The sequence below is a fragment of the Impatiens glandulifera genome, chromosome 7 (assembly GCF_907164915.1).
Source record: "Impatiens glandulifera chromosome 7, dImpGla2.1, whole genome shotgun sequence".
Classification (NCBI taxonomy): Eukaryota; Viridiplantae; Streptophyta; class Magnoliopsida; order Ericales; family Balsaminaceae; genus Impatiens; species Impatiens glandulifera.
In genome coordinates this window covers 42,492,588-42,518,499 of record NC_061868.1, presented here as the reverse complement: position 1 = coordinate 42,518,499, position 25,912 = coordinate 42,492,588, and the positions used below count along the sequence as shown (strand labels likewise).

At 32.8% G+C, this 25,912-nt stretch overlaps 5 protein-coding genes across 5 annotated transcripts; 4 read left to right on the top strand and 1 right to left on the bottom strand.

The window, feature by feature from the left end:
• Positions 1-1,766: 1,766 nt before the first annotated feature.
• Positions 1,767-4,998, top strand: LOC124944584 (phosphoribosylamine--glycine ligase). Its single transcript, XM_047484884.1, has 4 exons — positions 1,767-2,117; positions 2,705-3,078; positions 3,471-4,001; positions 4,448-4,998. The coding sequence occupies exons 1-4, from the start codon at positions 1,856-1,858 to the stop codon at positions 4,838-4,840; spliced, it is 1,560 nt and encodes a 519-aa protein (XP_047340840.1). The 5' UTR covers positions 1,767-1,855; the 3' UTR covers positions 4,841-4,998.
• A 251-nt stretch (positions 4,999-5,249) lies between these two features.
• Positions 5,250-10,041, bottom strand: LOC124944583 (coatomer subunit delta-like). Its single transcript, XM_047484883.1, has 11 exons — positions 9,960-10,041; positions 9,842-9,881; positions 9,536-9,759; positions 8,842-9,084; positions 8,576-8,750; positions 7,479-7,783; positions 7,178-7,370; positions 6,902-7,055; positions 6,373-6,435; positions 6,183-6,279; positions 5,250-5,664 (listed from the first exon to the last, which is right to left on the bottom strand). The coding sequence occupies exons 1-11, from the start codon at positions 9,960-9,962 to the stop codon at positions 5,575-5,577; spliced, it is 1,587 nt and encodes a 528-aa protein (XP_047340839.1). The 5' UTR covers positions 9,963-10,041; the 3' UTR covers positions 5,250-5,574.
• A 1,300-nt stretch (positions 10,042-11,341) lies between these two features.
• LOC124944587 (nifU-like protein 2, chloroplastic) lies at positions 11,342-13,297 on the top strand. Its single transcript, XM_047484886.1, has 4 exons — positions 11,342-11,641; positions 11,714-11,828; positions 12,087-12,397; positions 12,860-13,297. The coding sequence occupies exons 1-4, from the start codon at positions 11,525-11,527 to the stop codon at positions 13,049-13,051; spliced, it is 735 nt and encodes a 244-aa protein (XP_047340842.1). The 5' UTR covers positions 11,342-11,524; the 3' UTR covers positions 13,052-13,297.
• A 2,533-nt stretch (positions 13,298-15,830) lies between these two features.
• On the top strand, positions 15,831-20,745 carry LOC124944585 (probable magnesium transporter NIPA4). The gene is made up of 9 exons (XM_047484885.1): positions 15,831-16,370; positions 16,941-16,997; positions 17,433-17,523; positions 17,598-17,758; positions 17,857-17,984; positions 18,073-18,210; positions 19,043-19,135; positions 19,881-19,986; positions 20,291-20,745. Exons 1-9 carry the CDS (start codon positions 16,190-16,192, stop codon positions 20,395-20,397), a joined length of 1,062 nt encoding a protein of 353 aa, XP_047340841.1. The 5' UTR covers positions 15,831-16,189; the 3' UTR covers positions 20,398-20,745.
• Positions 20,746-21,739: 994 nt separating this feature from the next.
• LOC124910577 (zinc finger transcription factor YY1) lies at positions 21,740-25,639 on the top strand. The gene is made up of 6 exons (XM_047451248.1): positions 21,740-21,963; positions 22,538-22,596; positions 22,804-23,003; positions 23,241-23,330; positions 23,834-23,977; positions 25,029-25,639. Exons 1-6 carry the CDS (start codon positions 21,872-21,874, stop codon positions 25,545-25,547), a joined length of 1,104 nt encoding a protein of 367 aa, XP_047307204.1. The 5' UTR covers positions 21,740-21,871; the 3' UTR covers positions 25,548-25,639.
• Positions 25,640-25,912: the final 273 nt, after the last annotated feature.

Below are 25,912 nucleotides of genomic sequence, written 5' to 3'. Positions count from 1 at the left end.
TTTATTATTATTATTATTTAATTTTATATTATTATTAATTATTTTATAATCTATATAGTTATATATTAATAATTAATTAAATATATACATATGGATTATATTTATAATATATATACTAATATATTAATAAATAATTATATTTATATTAATTATTTTATAATTTATATATATAACCACTTATTTAAAATAAATGATCAAAAATTTACCTAATATATATATATATATATATATATACAAAATTTTAAATTGAAATCAACAATCATAAATGGTATAGTTATCAAAGTACACATTTCATATATGAGACTATGAGTTCAAATCTCTCATAATGCGAATTTGAAAATGGGTACCACACTGGTGGTGATATATATGAGATTAAAATATGTTAGTATAAGACTAAAATAACAATGATCATTATGGTGGTATATATATATGGGGATAAGAAATTGAAGAAGAATATATGATAGTATAATACTGAGAATGGTGGTGGTATGTATGAGATTAAAGATATGTTACTATATGACTAAAATGACAATGGTCATTAGTGGTGGTATATATATATGGATGAAGAAATTAAAGGAGGAAGTATGGTGATATAAGACTAAAAATGATAATAGTGGTTGTATACGAGAATGGAATAAAATGTATTGTTGCTTAGAAAAATCATTAAATAAAAAAGATTTTTGATCAAATTATCTTTATTTGGTCTTCTTTTTCAGTTTGTTTATAGAGTAGTTTTGTTTAATTTGTTGTTGAATTCAAATTATTCTTAGTTCACTTAAATAAATTTTAATTATTTGGAGGTGACCATCACGCCATTCACGCGTTGTCCATAGTGATCCGGGTACGATGGATCTACGTAGTTACCAGAACATTGACGACCAAACAAGCCAACATATAGGTGATGTTGGCAGTTGAAGTCCATATCTAAACGAAAAAGTGCAATTTTTTAGATGGAGCGGTACATGTTCACATGTTCAAGTGATTCGTTTCTTTTTAGATGAAGACTAAAGTTTGATTAAGTGTTCACTACTATTCAAGCTGAGAGAGAAGGAGAAGCAACCATGAATGCCAAATAAGCCGACCTCCACTTGAAGTCTATTTCAAAACGAAAAACTACGATTTGCAGATGGAGCGATACGTTTCAGCGCTGCAACGACGATAATTATCTTGAATATTTTTTTACATTGTAGTTAGATATTTCTTTGTTGTTGTTGATGTAGATTCAATTACGTTAACAAGTCTAAATAGTTATATTATTAAATCTCTAACTTTATTGTTTATATTAAAAGAGTATAATTAACTTGATATTGTTTGATTTATGGTTGATTCTCTATTTCAAATTAACATTTTTTTTTGTAGACTAAAATGATTTGAACAAATTAACATTTTCTTTTGTGGACTAAAATGAGATTCAAATCATTTTGGGCATTTTTTATTCAGTCTTATGAAATTTAGATTGAATTTTATAAACTAAGATCTTCTAATTTGTATCATTTTGTAATTATCTCGGATTTGTAACCATATCCATATGACATACCAACTAAAATTTTTTTAAATTAAAATTTTTTAATTTGTAATTTTTAATAAAAAAATTTATTGCCGTACAAAGTATTATGTTAGGTTAAAAATAAAAAAAATTGTTTTTTCATTTTATACTAAAATTCTGCATTTGAAAACCCTAGGTCTCTCTCTATATCTATACTCCTTCATACAGCATAAACGACGTCGTAGTTTACACATGGTTTTTAACCTCTAAAAGACTAAACCTTTCACTGATGCATTCATCAAATCCTTAAACCTTTTTTTCAATTTCTTCCTTCTGTTTGAATCCAACATTTTCTTGATAAGTGAGCGCATGGCTTGCTGTTCTTACTCCGCCGCCGCTGCTTCGGCGAGATTCCTCGATTCTCATAGCCGCCGCCGCTCATCATTCCGATTAACATCAGCCAATTTTCGGAGCCGTCTATCCCAGAATTCATCCTCGATTTTGTCTTCTGATTGGCTTCTGAATTCCCATTCCTCCTCTCTACCTATCAGTAACACCGTATCCTCTAGCCGCCTCAACCCATTTCGGTCTTTCTCCATATTCAATAGCCTTTCGGACAACAGCTCCACAGGTAATCAAAAACTTTCTGTTTGTTTTGGGTTTCAGTTTAGACCACCCATAAACTTCATTTGACTATTGATGATGATTATGATAATGTTGGAAAAAAGAACAATTTCAATCTCGTTTGAATTGGTTTGAAAAGATCAAATTTTTATTTACTTTGTTCCTCTTAACTCATAACCTTCTTCATGATCAATCTAATTGTTCTTTTGTTTCATAAGCCAATTAGGTCAACTGAATTTCTTTAGGTATTGAATATTTATAACAACTGATTTTTTTGTGAAGGATGCATAAATGCAAGATCAAACCAGCTCCTTGCTGATGTATTATTTTCGAGGTTGCTAGCATGACCCTCTTTTAAATCATATTGTTCTTATTGATAATTGTACCTGAGACCTTTGGTATAAGACGGGTTAATGATTTCATCATCACATTTAAGGATCAATACCCAATGCAATAACTCATTGTTTTAGTTTTGACAATTTGATCAATTTCAAGCTTTGCAGATACTCCCACTTGTGATTTGGCTCCTGTTATGATTTCTTTGTTCATTTCTCTTGATATCCTGTTTTCATTGTTCATTGGCTCATATTGCAGAAGACCGTGTAACTGTGTTAGTTATTGGTGGAGGAGGAAGAGAACACGCCCTTTGTTATAAGTTAAAAAGATCTCCCTCTTGTGATGCTGTATTTTGTGCACCAGGAAATGTTGGGATTTCCAGCTCTGGTGATGCTACTTGCGTTACAGATGTTGACATCTTGAACAGCACAAAGGTAATTGACTTTTGTCGTAAAAGGGACGTTGGATTGGTTGTTATTGGACCAGAGGCTCCTCTTGTCGCAGGTCTTGCAAATGATTTGGTAAAGGCTGGAATTCCTACATTTGGTCCTTCATCAGAAGCTGCTGCTTTGGAAGGTTCCAAAGACTTCATGAAGAGACTGTGTTACAAATATGGAATTCCCACTGCTAAGGTTTGCTTCTTTATTTTAATTTTTTTCTGAATGGTTAAACTTTTGGGGACATTTCTAATAATATCTTCTAGTCTTACTCCTATCTTAGTGTGTTTTAGGAAAGAAACTCATTTTGCTTCCTGAAAAAATGGGGAACTTTTTCATAAATTGTGTAGAGATGATTTAAGTACTTAACCTAGCTAAACTAATGGCAATAAGGAATTTGAACCATTTTTAGAAGTAGAAAAGGCAAAACGAGTCTGACACAAATTGAGGAAGCAACTCGAGTTTCTGATGCAAGTTCAGAAAGCGAAATGAACTTCTATCTCATTATTACCCTTGAACTTGCATTGGTTGTTCATTCTTTTCCCATGTACTTTAAATTAAAAATCCTTGTTTACTTTGTTGCACAGTATCAAACTTTTACAGATCCATCTGCGGCTAAGGAATATATAAAGAAGCAAGGTGCACCTGTTGTTGTTAAAGCAGATGGATTGGCTGCTGGAAAAGGGGTTATTGTTGCGATGAAACTGGAAGAGGCTTATGAAGCTGTCGATTCAATGCTTGTAAAAAATGTTTTTGGTAATGCGGGTAGTCGTGTTATAATAGAAGAGTTTTTGGAAGGAGAAGAGGCTTCTTTCTTTGCTTTGGTTGATGGAGAAAATGCTATACCATTAGAATCTGCTCAGGATCATAAGCGGGTAGGAGATGGTGATACAGGACCGAATACTGGTGGAATGGGTGCATATTCTCCGGCTCCTGTCTTAACAAAAGAACTTGAGTCTTTTGTAATGGAAAAGATAATTCTTCCTACTGTTAAAGGAATGTCAGCCGAAGGCTGCAGATTTGTTGGCGTCTTATTTGCTGGACTCATGATTGAGAAGAAGTCTGGATTACCCAAGCTAATTGAGTACAATGTCCGGTTTGGAGATCCCGAGTGCCAGGTTATTAACTACCATCTTATTTTTATTGAGTTTCTATTATTGGTTATTGTTTTTGCTATACCGAGATGGAATCTTGGATGTTAATCTAGTCAAATCTTGTTGCGGTTGCACCCAACATTGATCTTTGTTTGTATACTGATTATAGTAGGGGTGAGCATCCCAATCGCCCTACCCCAACATATCTTCCAGATATAGGGCATGTAGATACAGTATAAACCAATCTATTATGGACAAATTGATATTTAGCTAAATAACCGAATTAAACTGACCTCATCACCCATAGATTTTACCCAAATACCGTTTCATTCGAATTATATCATGTTGGGACGGAACATAAGAATTTACACTTAAAAACCAACTTGAAACTACTAATTAAAGCATGTAACCTTTGTTTATTTATGTTTTTCGCTAATACCCATTAACATTTTGACATTTTTTTACAACAGGCATTGATGGTGAGATTGGAATCTGATCTGGCACAAGCCTTACTTGCAGCTTGTAAGGGAGGACTTAAAGGTGTAACTTTGAACTGGTCAACTGGATCTTCGATGATAGTTGTCATGGCAAGTAAAGGATATCCTGGAAGTTATGAGAAAGGAAGTGTGATTAGTAACCTCCAAGAAGCAGAAAATGTTGATCCAAATGTTAAGATTTTCCATGCTGGGACAGAGCTGAGCTCAGAAGGAGAATTCATTGCGAATGGAGGGCGAGTTCTTGGCGTAACTGCTAAAGGAACAAATCTTAGAGAAGCACGTGACTTGGCGTATAGATCTGTCGATGAAATTAACTGGCCGGGTGGATTTTATAGACAAGATATTGGTTGGAGAGCCCTTTCTTAGAGATAACGAAATTATTTGTACTCTTTATTGTGTTCAAGTGTTTGAAAAATGATGGTGGTTAAAAGAGATGGTAAAAAACCATGAAGAGGTAATTAAGGGTTATGTAATTTTTGCAGTTTAACTTTAGACTGATTTTATAATTTGATATTGTTCATTTACTTATACAAGCTTTAATATTTTAAAACAAAATGAAATTTTAATTAATGTTTAGGCAATTAAAATTTGAATGAGATGACAATTTGTTAATTGATTGTTTTTTTTAGTAACCCTAGTTATTGTCATTATTAAATTTAAAATAGCCCAACTTAAAACACAACTATACATTTTGATTAAATAAAAATACATATTTAAAACCCTAATTTATAACATATATAGTTAACCACATTATATTTGAAATACCTCAACAACAATATCAAACTGAAAGTCTAGTAAGGAATTGTCAATAATCTTTTTCAAATAAGACCAATAACATAATATAACAAATTTTAATGCGGAAAACAAACACCCCATTGTAACAAGGAAATGAGAATTGAAGTGGACTACAACTTATGACCACCACCTATCTATGTAATGTAATATGACACAGATAAAACAACATTAAAACAAACCAAATCCGGGAGGTGTTTGAACAATAGCCTCGGAATAGTACACCTTAAACAGAGCTGAAAGTACTATACTAAACAAAATACACAAGTCTGGTAACATATCTTCGAAAGTACCATAAGACCGTTACCTTACACAACTTGGTAGTTCTCAGTGCTCAGAAGTGTTCTTTGAGAAAACTTGGGTGGCGGTCCACCTTTCAATGGCAATACACCAGCAATCTGTTCAATCAACGCACAATTAGCATTTCAAGCAACAAAATGTGCAAAATGAGGATTCAATTTGATATAGCCTTTGCTTTCTAAACTAACATCAAAGGCTCGTTTTTTTTCCTCAAGTTGGGCTCGTTTCAATTCTCATACTTTTAATTCGTTTTAAGCTAATGCAAATTAAGACATTAACCGGACTAATGAGAAAAAAATGACAATTTGAAGTAATTTGAGCTATTTTTGTAAGTTTAGGAAGCAACCAAAACAAACTTCTTTCCAATTATATATTCAGCAATGCGAAACAAAAATGATCTTGTAAGTTGGTTTAAATTTAGTGGAGAAGATATAATATAAAGTGGGGTATAATGGGGAAGAGGGAATAAATATAAGGACTTAGTTCGGTTCTTGTTCGAGTATGTTAACAGACACTTTCCCTATATTAGTAGTCACGAGAATTTATTATTTTTGCTAATTTATTCACGAGAATTAAAAGCAGTATAAAGAACTTTTAGCTGGAAAGATGTATATACCTTGACATCGCTGAAGGTGTTTACAGCACTAAATCGCACAGAAATGGGAAAGAAGAGCGATGAATCTGCTGGAGGGACCACAAACTCCATAGATCCACTGCCAAGTTTATTGCAAGAATTAGCAATAATGAATGTTAGCACAATGCTGGTGGATATACAAACATCATATACAACTTAAGAATTTGCTAACCTTCTGTTAGAGTTATCAATAAGAAGTATAGACCACTCCAAGACAGAATTTCTGGAGTCATACCTGTAAAAAAAATGCAAAATCTAATTGACGGCCACCCCCATAGGAAAAGACACACACTTAAATAGCCAAATAAACTTGGAGCTTGTTTGATGTAGGGTTATTAGGAAACAAAAACAGTGTTTGACGAAAAACTGGATTAAATGACTAAAATATCATTTTTTATTTAATATTTAAGTTTTTTTTTATAAATGGTCCGGATGTGAAGACTCGAACTCATGACCATGGGGATATGAGTTAGTGAACTCTACACTGTGCTATGAGTCTCAACCTGATATCAACAAAATTAAGTAAGGATAATTTGGTGTTATGATTTGGATGATGATGGGAATAACCCTTCATCAAATAAGGCCGGTCTATTATGCTTATTGGATAAGGTGTAAAGAAGTAAAAGTGTAAAACAAACATTTTTGGTACACATTCCATAACTTATAGAGCCTGCCGCCTAAAAAGAAAAGATTGGCATTACCTCCATTCACCATCAATCTGGCGCACATTCGGTGCCTCTCTAAGTGAAGGAAGAGGAACAGAGATCACAACATTTTGCAGATCAAACATTGATGAAGCTTCATACTCAATACTGACATAAGTTTCATTTCCAGAAACAGAGGGCCAACAGTTAACTGTGACAAAACAAATGATGAAAAATAACCAAAGATAAAGTAAAATCATTACACTAAGTCCAAGAGGTGCATGAACCCTCCTCCAATCCAATCCAATACGACATATATACAAATTAACTTACTGGTTAATGGCACAACAGATTCGTCAACACTTTGCATCCTCCACTTCAAAAGACCAACACCCTCACCAGATTGACCCGTAGGGAATGGCCTGTTAGGATCTTTAAGGCCTAAAATGCTCTCATTGGAAAATAAATCTTTGTTAATATTTGGGTGGGTCTTAAACACGACCCCAGGATTTCCCCCAGTTACTATCTGAAACCAAGGTTTCTTGTATTAGATTATTGAAGCAGGGAATAATGAAAAACACATAAAGGCACAGACAGTGGGATAAGAGAAATTCTATTAAGGGGAAGGGATGACCTGGACTTGGATTTGGCCATCTTCCTGGTTAAGAATCTGGAGAGACAAGGTTCCCTGGACGTCAAAGTTACTCACACCACCATCGCGCTTCAGTGTCACATTGAGCTTCTCTTCCACAGACAATGTAACGGGATCAGTTAGTGGGGGAGCAGCTGATTTGGTTGTACCAGCAGTTGGTCGTACATCATCAAGAATAACTTCACCTTCAGCTCTCAAAGATTGCAAAAACTGGTTTGCCTTCTGTGTTTTGCCTAGCTGCATACCAAGACCTTTTGGAGGGGCAGTAGCTGATGCAGCTGGTCGACCTAATTAATGCAAACAACTCAAACTTTCCTCCACACAAACTGCCAAATTACTTGTTTAAAATGGCTTAATACTCAATTTGAATTGTAAAATCATCAAGAAGATTTCACAGAAGAAGACCTAAATAATGCAAACAACTCAAACTTTCCTCCACACAAACTGCCAAATTACTTGTTTAAAATGGCTTAATACTCAATTTGAATTGTAAAATCATCAAGAAGATTTCACAGAAGAAGTCCTAAATAATGTATAAATAAGAAAAAGGAGATCATGTATAACGTATAAAGAACATTAGATATTTTATTTTCCTGAGATCTCATGGTACCTCTTTATAATTTATTTATTTTGAGAAAAAAACTAATAATAATTAAGGTACCTCATATAATTAAGTGTAAAAGTAAATAACATTTCCAGCTGGTACAGTGATTTATTAGAAAATGTGAGCTATCTCTTTATCACTGTGCTGGATTTTCTAAGTCTTTTAAGTTCGTATATACCAGTGGGGAATAAACAGAGTCTGAAATGTGGTAATAGTAATAGACTCTCAGAGTTGCACTAAGTTATCATCAATAGACATTTCCTAGGTTTCACATGCCATAGAAAAACATATGATCATATTCTGTTAAGGAGAATCTTGTTGCAGATCAAATCTAATAAGGAAATACGTTACATGCTCAACCTCTCATCAAGGTGCATTTCTTCTTATTATTTCAAGACTATAAGGGATGATATAAGCTCTTAAAAAAATGGTTAACAAGAGATTAGCATATTAAAAAATTTGGGCAGTAAGAAACCTTTTGACTTGCTAGACAGTGATTCAACATCAGTGCTTAATCCAAAACCAGAACCGCTTCCAAAGCCAGTTCCATTGCTAGAGATGCTCATATCACCGCCAAAACTGGAGTCAATTTTACCCGAACTCATTGATTGTAAAGACATGAACCCTCCTTTATCACCCCTCTTTTCAATCTGCATAAGGTAAAATATAATCAAACATGCAAGTTCATAGTAGCATAAAATGAAAGAATGGGCATAAGACATGTAGGGATTCAAAACGTACCTTGCTTTTGTCAATTTCATTTGCCTTCCGCTTCATAATATCCTTAGTATCGTTGATCTTACTCTGCATTACTAACTTGTGCAGTCTTTCTTCATGGCTCTCCATTTCACAGTACTGTTTAACTTGTGCAAGAGTCACATTTTCCTTATGACCAAGGGAGATGACTTCATCAAATGCAAAAATTAGCTCAAAAGCTGTTAAAGAAATGCCCTCTTCATCCAAAGAAACAGCATATTCCGGGACCTGCAATCGCAAGAGAATTTGCAACAAGGTTACCATTTCAAGGTAGTATAATGAATATCTCCTAATATAACATTATTGAGGGTAAATTACACAAAATTTTAATTTTGATGAAGGAGCAAGGAACCTTTTTAGTTGTAAAATTGTACAAAATCTTCTAAACTAAAAGCATTGTAATTAATTCACTTTCTCCCGTCTCCTAGAGCTTTTCGAAGTTCCATAATACCCATACTTTATAATATTATCTCTATTCTATTCTTACAAAAGAGCGTGTAAAGTACGATAGTTATATGTCAGTGATTGATTCTCAAGTTTCCACTTTCTTAAAGTATGAGCAATTTGATGTGTCTTTTAAGGTGGGGGAACAGAAAATCCCATGTATAGAAACACGCACAAGCTAACTAGTTAGAGAAAAAGGAGAAAAAATATTCCTAAACCAAAATAAGGTTATTACCAGTTTGGATAGCAACCTCAGTGTCTCCAGATCTTCAAGGATGTTGCTCTGTTTGTTGGTTACAAGTAGTAAATACAGACTTTCTATTGTCTGATAGACATACCGCACATTTTCAGTCTCGACATAAGTATGTTGTTTCCCAGTCCCAATAAGCTTTGGAAAAGCTGCAAGAAGCCCTTCTATTCTTATACGAGACATATCCACAAATTGCCTGGAGACAAGAGCTACAAAGAACATATATATCAAGCCAATGAGAAGAGATGAAAATATATTTGCAGACTGATCAAATTGAAAGAGAAATAGTACCTTTTCCAGATTTACTCACAATAGATGCAGCTAGGACAACCTAATTAAACAAACAAACAATCATAAAATGGCTAATTACAGTGTCAATTCAAATCAACAAATGAGGAAATCAGTTTACCATTTTCACTAAATTAGAGTCTCACGTTCAGATACGAGACCTGCACGTAGCCACATTAGGTCAACACAATCAAACAAGTATAGTATACTTAAGAATTAAGCAAGCAGATGGTAAAGGAAAGATGAAAACTATTCTATAATTTAATCGCGTCCAAAGGTTTATGCAGTGGAGATATATCAATCGTTTCAACGTAGAGATCTAAGACGAACGAGTGATCAAGCTAAACCGGATGGTATTGGTTCAGATCAAGATCTGGAACAGTTAACAGTGATATAGATCGTGAAAGTGAGAGAGAGAAAGTGAGATTGAACCTTGTATGATGAGATTGGCCGAGAGAATCAGAAATTCGTCGGTCGAAATCAATGAAAGGAAACAAGGTCGACGAGATCGATAGAAATGCCTGCTTGCTGCTGCTGGTGTTGGAGGTGTGAGCTGAGCCTGAGATATAAAAACGTCTGCTAACCGCTTTAATTATTATAAATAATGTTAATCTTTATAATTTACCTATATATTTATTTTAAATAATAAAACAATTTTTAATGTATTTATTTTTTATTAAAATAATAAATATTTATAGATCTATTACATTTAGATATTCATTCAACTAATATTATTAAATTTAGTAATATATATAATTAAATTATATTTTAAAATATTATTTATTTAAATTAATATTTAAATAAATTAAATATATATTTTTAGTCAGATTAGATATTTTTAAATTAAAAAATTATTTATTAGGATGAATTGAAAATTTGAAATTTTTATTTTGAATCTCCCAATTTAAATTTTTTTATTTTTTTAATGTTATAGTTAAAACATTGTTAACGTATTATTTACCTAATATGTATAAATAAATAAAACATTAATATTATTAATTTAACTATCAAATTTAAACTAATTAAAGTTTTTATTACCAAATTTAAAAGAATTAGTAGGCAGCTAATATAAGAATTAAAATTTAGATGGACTTGAATTATTATTTTTTTTTAAATTATGAATAAAACAATTAAATAAACGTAAGTTTTATCTAATTTTAAGAATTAGAAAATAAATATTAAATTAATCACATTTAATTTTTCAGAAAAGATTGTAACCTAAATAAAATCTTGATATGAATCTTGACATGTAAATAATAAATTAACAACATTTAACCTTAAATATTTATAACAACGATAAGATTTGAAAATAAAAAGTTCCAATCCTATATTATTATTAATAAAAAGTTCAAGTTTGTTTTAATTCATTGTGTTTTTTATTATCCTAAGTAATTGTTTATTATTTTTTTACAAAGATAAATATTGAGCCTTTATTAAATTATTTATGTATTATTTTTCAATAATTTATTTTGCCTTAAAAAAATAAGAACCTAGTTAAGAGAACAGCCAACAAATCATCGCAACTCACAAAGAAGCCAAAACCAATCCCAGGTTCTGTAAAAGGAGAGGGGCAGAAATCGCCGTGAAGAAGAAGAAGAAGCAGCATCTGAATTGGTCGATTCTTACATCCTCTAAGTCTGTCAAGTTCTAACTATACCTATTTATATATAGAAGAGAGAATCAAAGATGCAAACCGTGGTGTCAAATCCTTTCTATTCATGCAGCAGAGCTCAACAAGCCCTAGAGCCTTCATGTTCTCGTTCTTCAACCACTATCCTTTTCCATGGCCGCTTAACCCTAACGGTATCTGTTTCTCTTTTATATGTGAATTCGTATATAGATCGGAATAATCGAAGGTTTTTTTTATCTTTTCAGAACTCCATTTTCCTTGGAAATCAACAAACTGAGCTATGGAGGAGATGTAATAAATTGCACTTCAGTTCTTCTCATTTAACGAGAAACCGCTTGTCTAATGGTAAACGAACTGGAGGTAAATTATCATCTTTTAGGTTTAATAGATATTGAATATACTAGTTAGGGATTAGATTCATTGATCCTGTAAATATTGTTTGAAGCTTTGTAGTTATGCAATGCCTTTCTGAAATCCAATTTTGATTTGATATGGTATGGTCTTAACTGAAAAGAAATGTTACAGATGAATAGTGATTTCTCTTGCTGGATTTATACATGTTTTATCATATTATTTGTTTAACATTATTGGATGTGATTTGTTATTGCTAATTTGTAGATATAAAGGCGGTTGCTACCCCAGATTCCACTGTGGAATTACCGTTAACAGCAGAAAATGTGGAGATGATACTGGATGAAGTTCGGCCTTATCTAATTGCAGATGGTGGTAATGTAGTACTACATGAAATTGATGGAAATGTTGTGAGGTTGAAGCTGCAAGGAGCTTGTGGTTCATGTCCGAGTTCTGTAACAACTATGAAATTGGGGATTGAACGTCGCTTGATGGAAAAGATTCCTGAAATAGTTGCTGTAGAGCCTATAGTGGATGAGGAAACTGGACTTGAGATGAATGAAGAAAATATCGAAAAGGTAACCACTAAAATTATGAACCCTAAAACATATAACAGTCATGTTCAACAATCTCCACATTGACAAATATCACGCACTTTGTAATAAGTTAGCCATATATAATGTCTCCATCTTGAAAATTACGCCCCATTGAGATGTTTCTCCTCTCTACTTCAGTCAAGGTGCTTTCACTTAAACAAAACCTAGACCTCATTCTCTTAGTTCATGACACTTGACCACTTGAGCTTCCATAGAGAGTCCCTTAAGAGATACACCAATACACTTTATGACACCGAATGGAATTGGGCTACCAACTATAAGAAAAGATGAACAACTAATCTCATTATTCATTGTTTATTGTTCATACATGTTTGTTGGTACACTAGAATTCACAATCAAGAACCAAATCTACCGAGAGCCAAAGAAATTCTACATTTTCTTTGTTTGTAGGCTGACTTGATTGTGGTGAAACTAATAATACAGGTTCTTGAAGAAATAAGGCCATATCTAGTTGGGGCAGCTGGTGGGGTGCTTGAGCTTGTGAAGATAGACGATCCGATTGTGAAAGTTCGAATCACTGGTCCTGCAGCTGGTGTCATGACTGTGAGGGTGGCTGTCACACAGAAGCTTCGAGAGAAGATCCCTTCCATTGCAGCTGTGCAACTTTTATCATAATATATACTAAGGTTTAACCCAACCCTTATAGTGTACCCGATAACTTTGTATAGTTCCAGATTGCTGTTGAACTATGTTCATCTTTCATGGTTGTAAAGTCTATTCAGATTTAATTATATCTTTGGGCTATTTGATAATCTCTTTGGGTTATTTGTTATTGAAAATGAAGTTATTTGGATAAAGAAACAATAAGGTTATAAACATATAGACTGTATTTTTGATAATTTTTTGAATAATGAGATTGATCAGTGAATGTTGGATGAGGGGTTATTCCAACTTATTCTTATGCTTTTATGCTTTCTTTATTTTCTTTGCTTAATTTTTTTAATTTAAAAAAGGAAAATTTGAAGCCAAGGCCATAAGTTATTACCATATATAGCATGTCTTTACTAATTTTTTCATTTTTAACCTTTTGCCAAGGCAAAATGTTACTTTTGCCCTTTATTTTTTTTTTTTAAAAAAAAAATGATTTTCTTTTCCCTTTCTTTCTCCTCTCCCTCGCTTTCTCTCTTTTCAACTTCCCCTACCCCGAAGACCGATGACGACGAAACTGAAGGAACCAACGCCACCATCTTCTTCTTCTCCTCTCCCCCGACGACGAAGCCGAAAGAACCAACGAAGCAACTCAGAACGAAGCCACCATCATCTTCTTCTTCTTCTCCTCTCCCCCGACGACGGAAAAAAGCAGAACGAACGAAGGTTGAGGTTGAATGTGAGTTTTCTCCGAAGCAACGAACGAACGAAGGTTGAGGTTGAATGTGAGTTTTCTCCGAAGCAACGAACGAACGAAGGTTGAAAATGCATATGTCGAAGACTGTTGCAGGCTGTCGCAGACGAATGCGCATCTGTCGCAGTTGTCGCCTGCGACAAATGCGCATTCGTCTGCGGCAGCCTGCAACAGCCTTCGACATATGCATTTTCAACCCAAAACGATTCAGTCAGCCAATAAACCTAAACCTAAACAATAAACACTAAAACTCTAAACCTAAAACGGGAAAACATGAAAGATAAACTCACTTTCGTCGTTCTGGAGTTCTGATTCTCGTCGGAGGCTCTTATTTGTTGTCGGAGGCTCGTCGGGGTTCGGAGGAGAGGACGTCGTCGATGTTTCGGCTTGATCGATCGTCTTCGGGGGAAGTTGAAAAGAGAGAGAGAGGGAAATAGAAAAGAGAGAACGGGAGAGAAAGGATAAGGAAAGAGAAAATAAAAAGAAAATCAATTTTTTTTTTTAAATAAAGGGCAAAAGTGACATTTTGCCTTAACAAAAGGTTAAAAATAAAAAAATTAGTAAAAGCGTGCTATATATGGTAATAACTCTCTTATGAGGTTATTTCATCAAATTTCCCTTTTAAAAAGTGAACACAACATCATTCAATTTAAAAAGTTTTTAATTCACCCTATTTAAAAACACAATATATATTTTATTTGAATTTAGATTTAATCTAAGTTTAAACTAAATGCTTCATAGAAAATTATATATTTTTTTTTTTTGGCAAAAATCTCAATCCACTTTAATATATTAAGTTGAAATTGAAAATACGGTTTCTAAATAGGCCACATTGTGGGGCCATAAAAAAGATAGACCCTTCAATAATACATTGAAATTATTATTAATTTTATATTATTTTAGAAAACTAACCCACATGTGTGTGTTTTGTTTTTGAATTTTACTGATTTTTTATAAAAAAAAATTATTGATTATTTTTATAATTTTAATATTCAAATCAATAATTTCATTAAATAAAATATATTTATTTTTATTAAATTTAAATTTTAAATATAAAAAATATTTTAATTATTAAATTAATTAAAATCTCAAATAATATTTTTAGACAAAATCCAAAAAGAAAACAAAGATCAAACAAGCTCTATAACATCACAACATCATTTTAGTATAAAACAAATGAACTAAAATACAATTTGCTGCTTTTGTCATTATTCAGAAAAATCATGTTGTTCTCTAACTAGGAGTTCTTATTGTTCTTATAACCAATTGCATTACCTAATAATTTTATTATGTCTTTTTTTCCTTTTTATATTTGAATGTACTTTTAATTTTAGAGGCTTATTTAATATATAAATATTTTGAGTTGTATCTTATTAAAAATAACTTAAATTAAGTTAAGAAATGAATGTTGGACTAATTCTAATTTTCTTAAAAAATATATTTTTTTAAAATAGCAAAATGAATACAGTAAAAAAATAAAAAATAAAAAGTAAAATAATCATTTTTTTTGGCGGAGTTTTAATCCGCTCATAATATTTTTACTAGTTTGATTGACGGTTTAAATAATAAAAAATTGACGCGCTATTAAAGAGCGCATAGAGAGTTTGGAGATAAGACAACAAGCGCGGCGAACAGAATAATCAACAAACGAGAATGTGTTGTATGCCATAAACTTATTATAAGCAATCATCCGAGAAGTTGTTATATATCATAAATGTATTATAATCTCAATATATGCCTCAAAATACATTTAAAAAAGATAAATTCAAATCCGTTTAACCGACCAATAATATATATACGTATTTTTATATTGTTTTAATACTTGTCATTTATAGTCTTAATGGCAAAAAATGACATTATATTTTGTTTACTTTCTTTTTTATAGCCGTTTAAATTGAACCGAATCAACGTTTAACTGTCAACCGATATTTAATCGCAAACCGACCTATGAAGATTTTAAAAAACTGACCTAACAAATGAGAAGATTTTTCGATGGAAAAACCGAAACCGACCCACTTACCCATACTTTTAACCCATTTAGTAACAGTTTATTCCTCCTCCTCTCTCCTTATTTCCATATCTCTCTGTTTGTCATTTCCCTGATCCAAAATCAAGGAAAATCATCAGTCCCAGCTGTTGACACCATACAATAATCTAATCTCATACACACTCTCTCTCTCTCTGGTTTTCGCTAGCGCCGACAGATATTCATCCTGAATTTGTCTCTCCTACAATATAAAAGACAACCCACACTATATACTTTCATTTCTAAGCGTATACAAGAAGACACATTTTCGTCCGCCTAGCAAAACCCGCTGAAAGTTAGTTGTCGTCGAGGTTGCAGACTTGTGGTACAGACCCAAAGCGTTTTACAGATGACTTGTTAGAACCAGGGCTTCATTTGATTTGCTATGGCGGCGGCGGTGACGTCGCCGGAAGCCCATCACAGCTGGGTAGACTCTTACAAGGGAATGTCCGCTGACAACATCAAGGGTTTGGTGTTGGCATTGTCTTCTAGCTTATTTATTGGCGCAAGCTTCATTGTGAAGAAAAAAGGGTTGAAAAAGGCTGGCGCTTGTGGAATTAGGGCAGGTAGTTGACTCAATTTGACTTTCTTTGTTTCCAAATTGTAGAAATGATTTGATGATCACTTTGCAGTCTGATATCTTTTTTGGGTTTGTGAAATTTTCAATGCCAATTGAATTTAGAACCAATACAAAGGTGATAATTTGATTGCAATGTTCATCTGAAGCATGTAATGGTTGATCTGAACTGGTTCCATTTTTTGTTTATAAAACTGATGACAGATCAGATATTTGGATTACAGCCAGATTTGATTTTACTATTCCTAACTTTAAATGTGTGTTCTTGAATTGGACTAGTTTTGATATTTTCATCTAGTGATTTCTTCATTTTTGTCATATTGGTTTCTGTCTTCTAATGCTAGATCGGAATATGTTTATGAATGAGTAGCTCTTCTCGATGATTTATTTGCTTTATGATACAAATATTCATCATCTACTGTATTCTGGAAAAGCCTGTCTGGCTAATTAACAAAAATGAACATGACATAGAGGTTTTTCTTGCTGTTAACCTTTATGGAGAGGCTTAGGAAAATCTGTAGAAACTGTTTATCTGAAATAATTCACTCACTTTTGACAGGTGTTGGAGGCTACTCATACTTATTTGAACCATTATGGTGGATTGGCATGATCACAAGTAAGCTGTGCAATTCTTGAATATTGGTTTGTGCTGATATATCTATGATACATTTTCTTGGGAGTCCTTTTATCTTATACACAATTAACTTCTGAATGGGTTCATGGTTTATTTTCATGTTTCACTTTCTTACAATGCCATGATATCCAAATAATGAACATTGCATTTGGAGTATCTCAATGAAACTAAAATTGGCTAAATTGGCAATAGTTTAGCATTGGACCTATCACCTATATAATGTGATTTGCTTCCCCATATGATCTCAGAAGAAAAAAAATAAAATCTGCCAAGTTGTTTATTCCAATTTGTATGCTTACAACTTTCTTATTAGAGATCAAGAGGGATAGCTCCTTGGAGACTAATTGAGTTCATTTATATTCTTCATATTTTGTTCTTGTAAGGAAGTTGTAATAATTTATTTACTTTTTGTAACAGTGATTGTTGGAGAAATTGCTAATTTTGCGGCTTATGCATTTGCACCTGCTATATTGGTAACTCCACTAGGTGCACTTAGCATTATAATCAGGCATGTCAAATTATGGAATTACATTTTTAGTTTGGAGCTTCCATTTTGCATTGTCACTAACAAATTCTCTACAGTGCTTCACTTGCTCATGTTATGTTAAAGGAAAAGCTACACATCTTTGGGATTCTTGGTTGTGTTCTCTGTGTGGTGGGTTCTACTACAATTGTTCTACATGCCCCTCAAGAACGCACCATTGAATCGGTCACAGAAGTATGGGATCTTGCAACAGAGCCGGGTAATTCATTTAGATAATAGCTCTATTTGTTTTTGTAATGTTACTTATTTTCCTTCAATTTCTCCGGTGGTTAGTCATGATACCTATTCCTTTGGCAGGTTTTCTTCTCTATGCTACTATCGTGCTGACAACTGTTTTTGTACTCATATTCCACTATATCCCTCAATATGGACAAACTCATATAATGTTCTACATTGGAGTTTGTTCATTGGTTGGTTCTTTGTCTGTAAGTATTGATGTAGAAATTCAACTCATCATCCTGCAGTTTGTTCTCCAGAATAGTTAATTTGAAGAACTGAGGCTGTTGTCTGCAGGTGATGAGTGTTAAAGCTCTAGGAATTGCCTTGAAGCTGACCTTATCAGGAACGAATCAGCTAATATATCCCCAAACATGGGCCTTTGCCATTGTTGTTGCTACTTGTGTGATTACCCAAATGAATTATCTGAATAAGGTAACAGATTTCTCCTGATTTTTTTTTCCAATAACTTTTTCTATCTTCTGAAAATGGTCTGGATATAAAAACTCAAACCCATTACCCTGCGTACATGAGTTCTTGTGTTCTACCACTGAGCTAATGAGTCTTCATTTTCCAATCACATGTCTTCTGGTTGTATTGAACAACTGATTCAGCACAATCTTTGTTAGATAAATCTAGAATCTACAACTAGTTTGTATAAACCTATAATCAATTTCACAATAAAGAACGACATGTATGTATAATGTATTTGAACCTAACCTAACACGATGGTATCTTGTGTAAGAACATATTAGTTTGTCTCTACTTTGAAACTCACACAAAAGGAAAATATTAGTACACTAATATATTTCCTTGACTTTGGCGAGAATACGTATCGAGCCTATTTGGTTACTTGTTTTTTTACATATGGATTTTAATCAAGATAAAACTACATTTGACGAGAAGTCAAAATATTTTAAATCACACCCCATGATATAGTTGTGGTCAAGCTTAATTTCCAAACACATTTTTACCATACAAAAATTTGCCCGTCTCTTAAAAATATGTAATCTAGCCACAATTTTATTTGTCAATTGTGTTGTGATGTCATTTAATTACACTTATACCAAATGAAAAAAAAATATCACTTTCAGTTTCAACCTTGGACGAATTTTCATTGAGTTCTAGATTGTGTCAAAATATCATGTTCCAAATAGGCTAGATCATGTTTCATTTTTTTTATTATCTCTTTCTTGGTTCTACTATATGTAGTTTCTAAATTGATGTCACCTAACTTTTCCCTGTTTTGTTTCGCCTTTTGATGCAGGCTCTAGACACGTTCAACACAGCCGTTGTGTCTCCTATTTACTATGTTATGTTTACATCTCTAACCATTCTAGCCAGTGTGATCATGTTCAAGGTAACTTCTCATTTCAGAAGAAATTTAATAATTTTGTATGACAATATACATGATCTTATGAGTAGGCTTCAGTAGAAGATTATTATGACTCTTTTAGAGTTCCCCCCCTTCTTCATGTTACTTGATTATCGGGTAAATATTTTATTGGATCTAATGAGTAGATTTCAGTAATGAGTTAAATGTTAACTAATGATGACATTTTATTCTAAATATTTAGATTGCATATTTGGAAACACTAACAATTTATTGTATATGTATCTTGTTCCGAATGAGAAACAACCAATATACATTTTATTCTGAATATTTAGATTCCTATTTGGAAACACTTAGAATTTTTGTTTCTGTATTATTACGTGTCTGACTAAGTTTAGTTTACAAAGTATCTGCATCCATGTAAAAAAAATAAATAAAGTGTTTTCAAATGAGACCGATAAATATATTTTACAACTTAAGCCCCCATCAGTATTGCAATCCATAATCTAATTGCATAAATTTCATAATTTTAAACAATTCCTCATAGGAAATAACTTTATTAATCTTGACAATCTCTTATCTGACTGATTTTGGAAGAGTAAGAATCAGTCTTAGATTGAACCTTGATCATGTGTGTCCCCCCTTTTGAATATTTTTGGTTTCTCATTGTTGGTTTATTAATTATTACATAGTATACTGTTTTTTATTTTTCTTGGTTGAAATACCAACTCTTACTTGTGAAGAAGCTCATGTTGAGGTTTATTAATTCTAGGATTGGGATAGACAAAACCCCACCCAAATCGTGACAGAAATGTGCGGATTTGTGACAATCCTGTCTGGAACATTTCTTCTCCACAAAACTAAGGACCTGGGAGACGGTATTCATCTAATCTTTTTCCTTCCACTGTTCAGATTTTATTATATTGAGATTTCATCAAGGCCTTCTTTGATAAATGGTTATTTGGATTTAATCTAAATAATCCATTTTATCCTATCATCAATCAAATCATTACTAAAATACCCTTTAATTTTATAACATCTTAAAATATTATATACAAAGGATATTAATCCATTGTTTCGTCAAACAAGATTTTTTTTTCAAATAACTCAATCAAACTCAATCTTTCCCCCATTAAATTCTTCCCCATCTGCTTGAAGAGTGTTTATTGACATGATATACAGGACTGAGCACGTCTCCATCCATGAGACTTCCGAAGTATGCAGATGAGGATGCTTTTTTGCAAGAAGGTATTCCACTTAAACGACAGGATTCCTTGAGATCGCCTTGATACTAAAGAGAAAGTAGAAAAAGCATTCATTTGAGAGATGGGAAGGTACTCCGGCTTCTTATTTTTTTGTATGTAATTTTCTTTGTTTTTTCCTTCCTTTCCCTTGTGATTCAAACGAGAGAGACATGTCTTGAAGGCGACACATTTCCATGCGATACAAGAGAAGACAAAGGGTGATGTCCCAAATATGTTAGTGTATAGGGAATATGATTAATCATTTTGGAAGGAATAGTCTTATTCATGATTTTATTAGATCAGCATATAGTTGTTTGAAATCCAGTTTCTTTTAATAGTAAAATGAAAAAACAAGACCAATTGTAATTTTTCATGTTTTTTTTCTTTGTTAGTATTTTGTTTTCTACCACTAAATGGAGGGTCATGATGGGGAATAAATTTAAATAATTTATGACCAATAGTTTATGATATTTCTAAGGATTCATTTACATAACTTTTATTTATTATTATTTTTAATTTGAAAAGATAGTATAATTATATAGTTAATAATTTTTGTTCTCGGGGTGATGTCCGAGTCCTTGAGTTATCTAAGAAGTTTCGATGTAACTTATATGATATACATATTTGAGTTACCATCTCAATTATGAATTATCTGTTTTAAGAGAAATCGGCGGAGAACCATCCATGATTGTAGTCGTAGGATATATGACATATTCGGATATCATTATAGTCGTAGGATATATGACATATTCGGATATCATTATATGACATATTCGGATATCGATTTTGAAAAGTTGGTGGTGGCTGACTAGTTAATAGTCCTTTTTGAGAAGTTAATTTTGATAATCTATTGAATAATATTTTGTACTCGGGTTATATTCAATACTTTATTTGATTTATTTTTATTTTTTCATTCATGATTTATTATCTGAGTTTGCTTAACTCTTAAAAAAAAAGTTTTAATGAATAAATATTAAATAATTATATTATTTAAATAATTTAAATAATTATTTGTATTTTAAGTATTTTTTGTCACCATAAAAAGTGATATTGAAAATAATAATATATTTTAAAAAATCAATCTATTTGTCCTTAGTTTTTTATTAGAAAAATAATATTAGATATGTTTGGAAACATATCTAGTTGGATTAAAAATCAGTTTAATCTAAAAAAAATATTATTAAATTTGTAATATATATATTTTAGAATATTATTTTATTAAATCAATATTCAAAGTAAAAGAAATATAAATAATATTATATTTGGGCTGATTTGATTTACTGAAAAATGTTTTGGGGATTATATAATCTTTTAATCTCATTAGTCAAGCCGGTTTACATATTAGTCAAGCCGGTTCGTCCTGGTTTTCCGTCCTCTGTGCAAGCACGCGCCATGGATAGGCGACTGGAGTCTCTCGTCCTAGCTTCATGCAATTGAGTTATCATTCACGTGGAAACCCTAATTCTTAACAATCAATTTACGCACCAAGGTGAATCCGATTATCAAGGGATTAGTGTTGATGGAGGAGATGCAAGTGAATCATCATAATCTGTTTGAGAGGCGACCCCTTACCAATTCCAAGGCCCCGACGGCCAAGTGGTTCAGAGAATGGTATGTTATTTCTATCTCAACGACTTCTATCCATGAAATTCCAAGCCTTTATGCATTGTTTGAATGTTTCTGTGGATTCTTTGAGGTTTCTTGAGAGAAGAACAAAACTTTCATTAGGAATTCTTACTGCTTTCTAAAGTAAGCTTAGATGGGGCTGATTGTAGTTTTAGGGATTTAGATTTTGATAAAACAGTACTGAATAATGATATAATTGATATTGCTTCATGAACTGGAGTGACTGGATTCTATTGAACCATAACATAAAACTGAACCATGGTTTATGGAGAATTGTTTACAGATGTTTCTTAATCAGGAAAACCCTACCCAATGATTAAGCTAGATGCCCAGTTGAAAAGTTAATTTATTTTTTCAATCTCCTAACTTGTGAAATTTGCTGAAATGAGAAGATTATGTATTGGATTTATATTATCTTGTGCATGTTTATGGCAGCAATACCATACTAGGGGTCAAGCTGTTACTTCATATGCAACTTATTTTATTTGTCCGGAATATACCCTAATGCATCTGGTGTACTAATTAGACCTTGCTTTTTAATGTAATTTGTTATTTACAGGGTGCCACAAGACGTTGTAACTACTGGAGGGAAGTGCTCACTTTTGAAATGGGTCAATGGTAAGTTATATATACCAATATCATTTACGGTAATTGTTTCTAAAACTCAAATAAAGCACTTACTTACAATTATACCTAATTATACCATATTTTATATAAACCATTTCCAAATGGGCTCAGTATCTTTACAAAGATGCTTAATACTTGATTTCTGTCATTTATTTTATGTCTTGGTTATAATATCACTTTTGCTTATGGTTCTGTTAGAGGCTACATTGAAGGCTATGAAGGAGAAGTCCAAAGAACTGGAAACAGTTGAGCCAGAACCAGAACCAACCACTGAAGTTCTTTTCCTCTGTAGCTATGAGGGCTGTGGAAAGACATTCATTGATGCAGGGGCTTTGAGAAAGCATTCTCATATTCATGGAGAGAGACAATATGTTTGCCACTATGAGGGTTGTGGAAAGGTAAAGAGGTTAACTTCATCTTTGTTCTATAACTTTCTTAATATTCTATAACTTGTATTCTAGAAATAACCAAAATGAGAAAAGCACACGTTCCAAATAAATGTGATGTAGAGCTTAATAACTTATTTTTCTTTAATTTTCTACATCACATAATTTCCATTTCTTCTCATTTTACTATCTCAAGTTGTTATGGGATTTAGTGTGTAACTTTAACATAATCATTGTTCCCTCTTGCAGAAATTTTTAGATAGTTCGAAGCTGAAAAGACACTTTCTTATTCATACGGGTGAGAGAGATTTTATATGCCCTCATGAAGGCTGTGGTAAGGTGATCACTTAATCTACTTTAGAGCATTCTTTTGAAATTTTTGTACTTCACATTTTTCTTTTGCATGTCCAATATAAAAGTTGATTGTTTATTGCTTATGCTTTGTCCTCCTCCCGCCTCGCCTATTATTTTCTCCACACGGTTGGGCAATTCTGCTATACAATTGATGTATGCTGAATGTTATGTTTCTCTACTAAAATGTCAATTGAGCCACATTTGGAACTTAAGATAAGCAGATCCTACATAATTTGCTTTTTGTACTTGAGAAACAGTTGAAAAGATAATTGAGTTTGCATATTTTAGGTTCTGTTAATGTTTTGAATACCATTTTTTCCGCAAAGGTTTTGGATAATTTTTATTGTTTACCTCAATGAATTCCAGCTTTTTCCGTAGTTATTTGGTCTTTTCAGCTATGATAGTGACTTGGTGCATGTGATGATGAAGATACATATCTTCTTGTTTTATACTTTAGAGGTTTTACATATAGTTGCAAACAATTGCAGGCATTCTCACTGGATTTCAACTTAAGGTCACACATGAAAACACATTCACAGGAGAACTACCACATTTGTCCCTACTCCGATTGCGGAAAGCGATATGCTCATGAGTACAAGCTGAAGAATCATATATCATCTCACCATGAAAAGGTAAATTAGCTATTCTCATTTTCTTTGAAACTTTTTGCACGTGTTTTTGTTTTATTGCCAAAGCACCCTTGGTTATTATATGTAATTATTTGGATCCCCCAATCTAGTAACAATTGTTATTGGTGATCAACAGACCCTACTAGGATGGAATGTAGAAAAGAACTCAACATTGACCTTCTTTGTAATCCATATTGAGCATTTAGCTGCATTTGTTTAGATATGAAACTCTTGTGTGACATTCAAACCTAGTCATAGTTCATCTGCAATTCCTATCTATGCATAAAATAGTCTCATTGTATACTAAGCAAAAGGTGCCTTGCTTGAATAATTTCCAAAGATTAGGTTTAATATACCTTAGCTGAGTAGTCGAGGATCTTATGTGGAACAATTTCTAATCAGCTAATGGAGATTTTGTAATGCTTATTGGTCGAAGATCATGCTTGTGGCTTGGTCAAGCATGCATTTGGTTAAGACTTGTGATAAGGTTTCAAGTTATGCTGAAAATACCTCTCAGTGTAGAGTTAAGGTTGTCTTGGTAAGACTTATAAGCATAACCGTAATAATTTTTATTTTTTAAAATGTTAAAAGTTTGTGTGACCAGAGTTACCGTGAAGACGACTTCTAATAATACAACTATTGCATATATAAAGTCTAAATCAAGTGACCTAAACATTGTAAAGATAACAAGTCGGCTATGAAGTCACATTGAATTGATAATTACTTCATTTGTACTTCTGAAAACTCTATACTATTTGGAAACACGTTCAGTTTCTGGATCTGAATCCAGATCCAAATTAAAAACGCCAATATATTTCTGATTGTGTTTGTCTAAGTCCTGTTTCCAAATGTGATCTGTCACATTCAGATTAGAATCCATCAATAAATTCATGACTTGTGCGTGACAATATTCTGTTTCCAAATGTGATCTCCCACATCCATATGTTAGTTTTGATGTGAACATGGTATTTTAAAAGGAATAATAGTTTTTCTTGAATTGTTTTGCATCATCCATTTTAGTTTAAGTTTTATTGTTTGTTTAATCTTTACAAAGAACACGATGGATGTGCCAAAGTATCCTCAACCTCCAGAGAAGCCAGCAAAAATTCCAAAGGCAACCAGTACTAGTTACACTCCTGCCTCATCTGAAAGGCCTCATGCCTGTCCATACGATGGATGCGAAAAGGCGTATATTCATGGGTACAAGTTAAACCTTCACCTTAGAAGAGAGCATCCCGGCCATTTCCCAGATGAGAATGCAAAGAACACACAAAATGAAATGGATGAAGGTAGCGGACAAGATGCTTATCTTGTAAAACATGGAAGTAACAAAGTCGGAAAGCAAAACAAGCGAAAGCCCAACTTGAAGCTGCCTCCTCCAAAAGTTTCACGTAAAGGGTCAAGTGTGAATACAAATGTTGTGAGAAATCCGTGGCCTGTTAAGGACGATGTATGTGAGGAAGAAGATAGCGAAGAAACTGAAGAAGATCGCGATAATAATGTGGAGGATAGATGGAGGTATAGAGAAAATAATGATGATGAAGATGATGAAGAGACTGAATATGAGGACTAGGCTTTTTACATTTTATTTATACTGTTGCTTTTTTATGCACTGTTTATAATTTTTTAGGGCCATGAAATGATGAAATACTCTAGCTTTGCACACATATATCCTCTCTTTTTTACCCTCTCTTTTTTACCCGCTTACGAGAATTAAGAGGCTTTGTCTCAAGGAGAACTCGATTCTCATTGAATACATTGATTGAAGTGGGGTTCATGAGTGTTAATATGATATGTTCTAAGAAAATGAAATCCTCTATTTGAACAATTGCCTTTTGGTTAACTGTGTTGACGATGATCTTTTCATTTTTTTTCTTCTGAAATCAGAGTTTATTATCAAATCATGTATCTGCTTTCTTTTTCTTCCTGTTCATACCT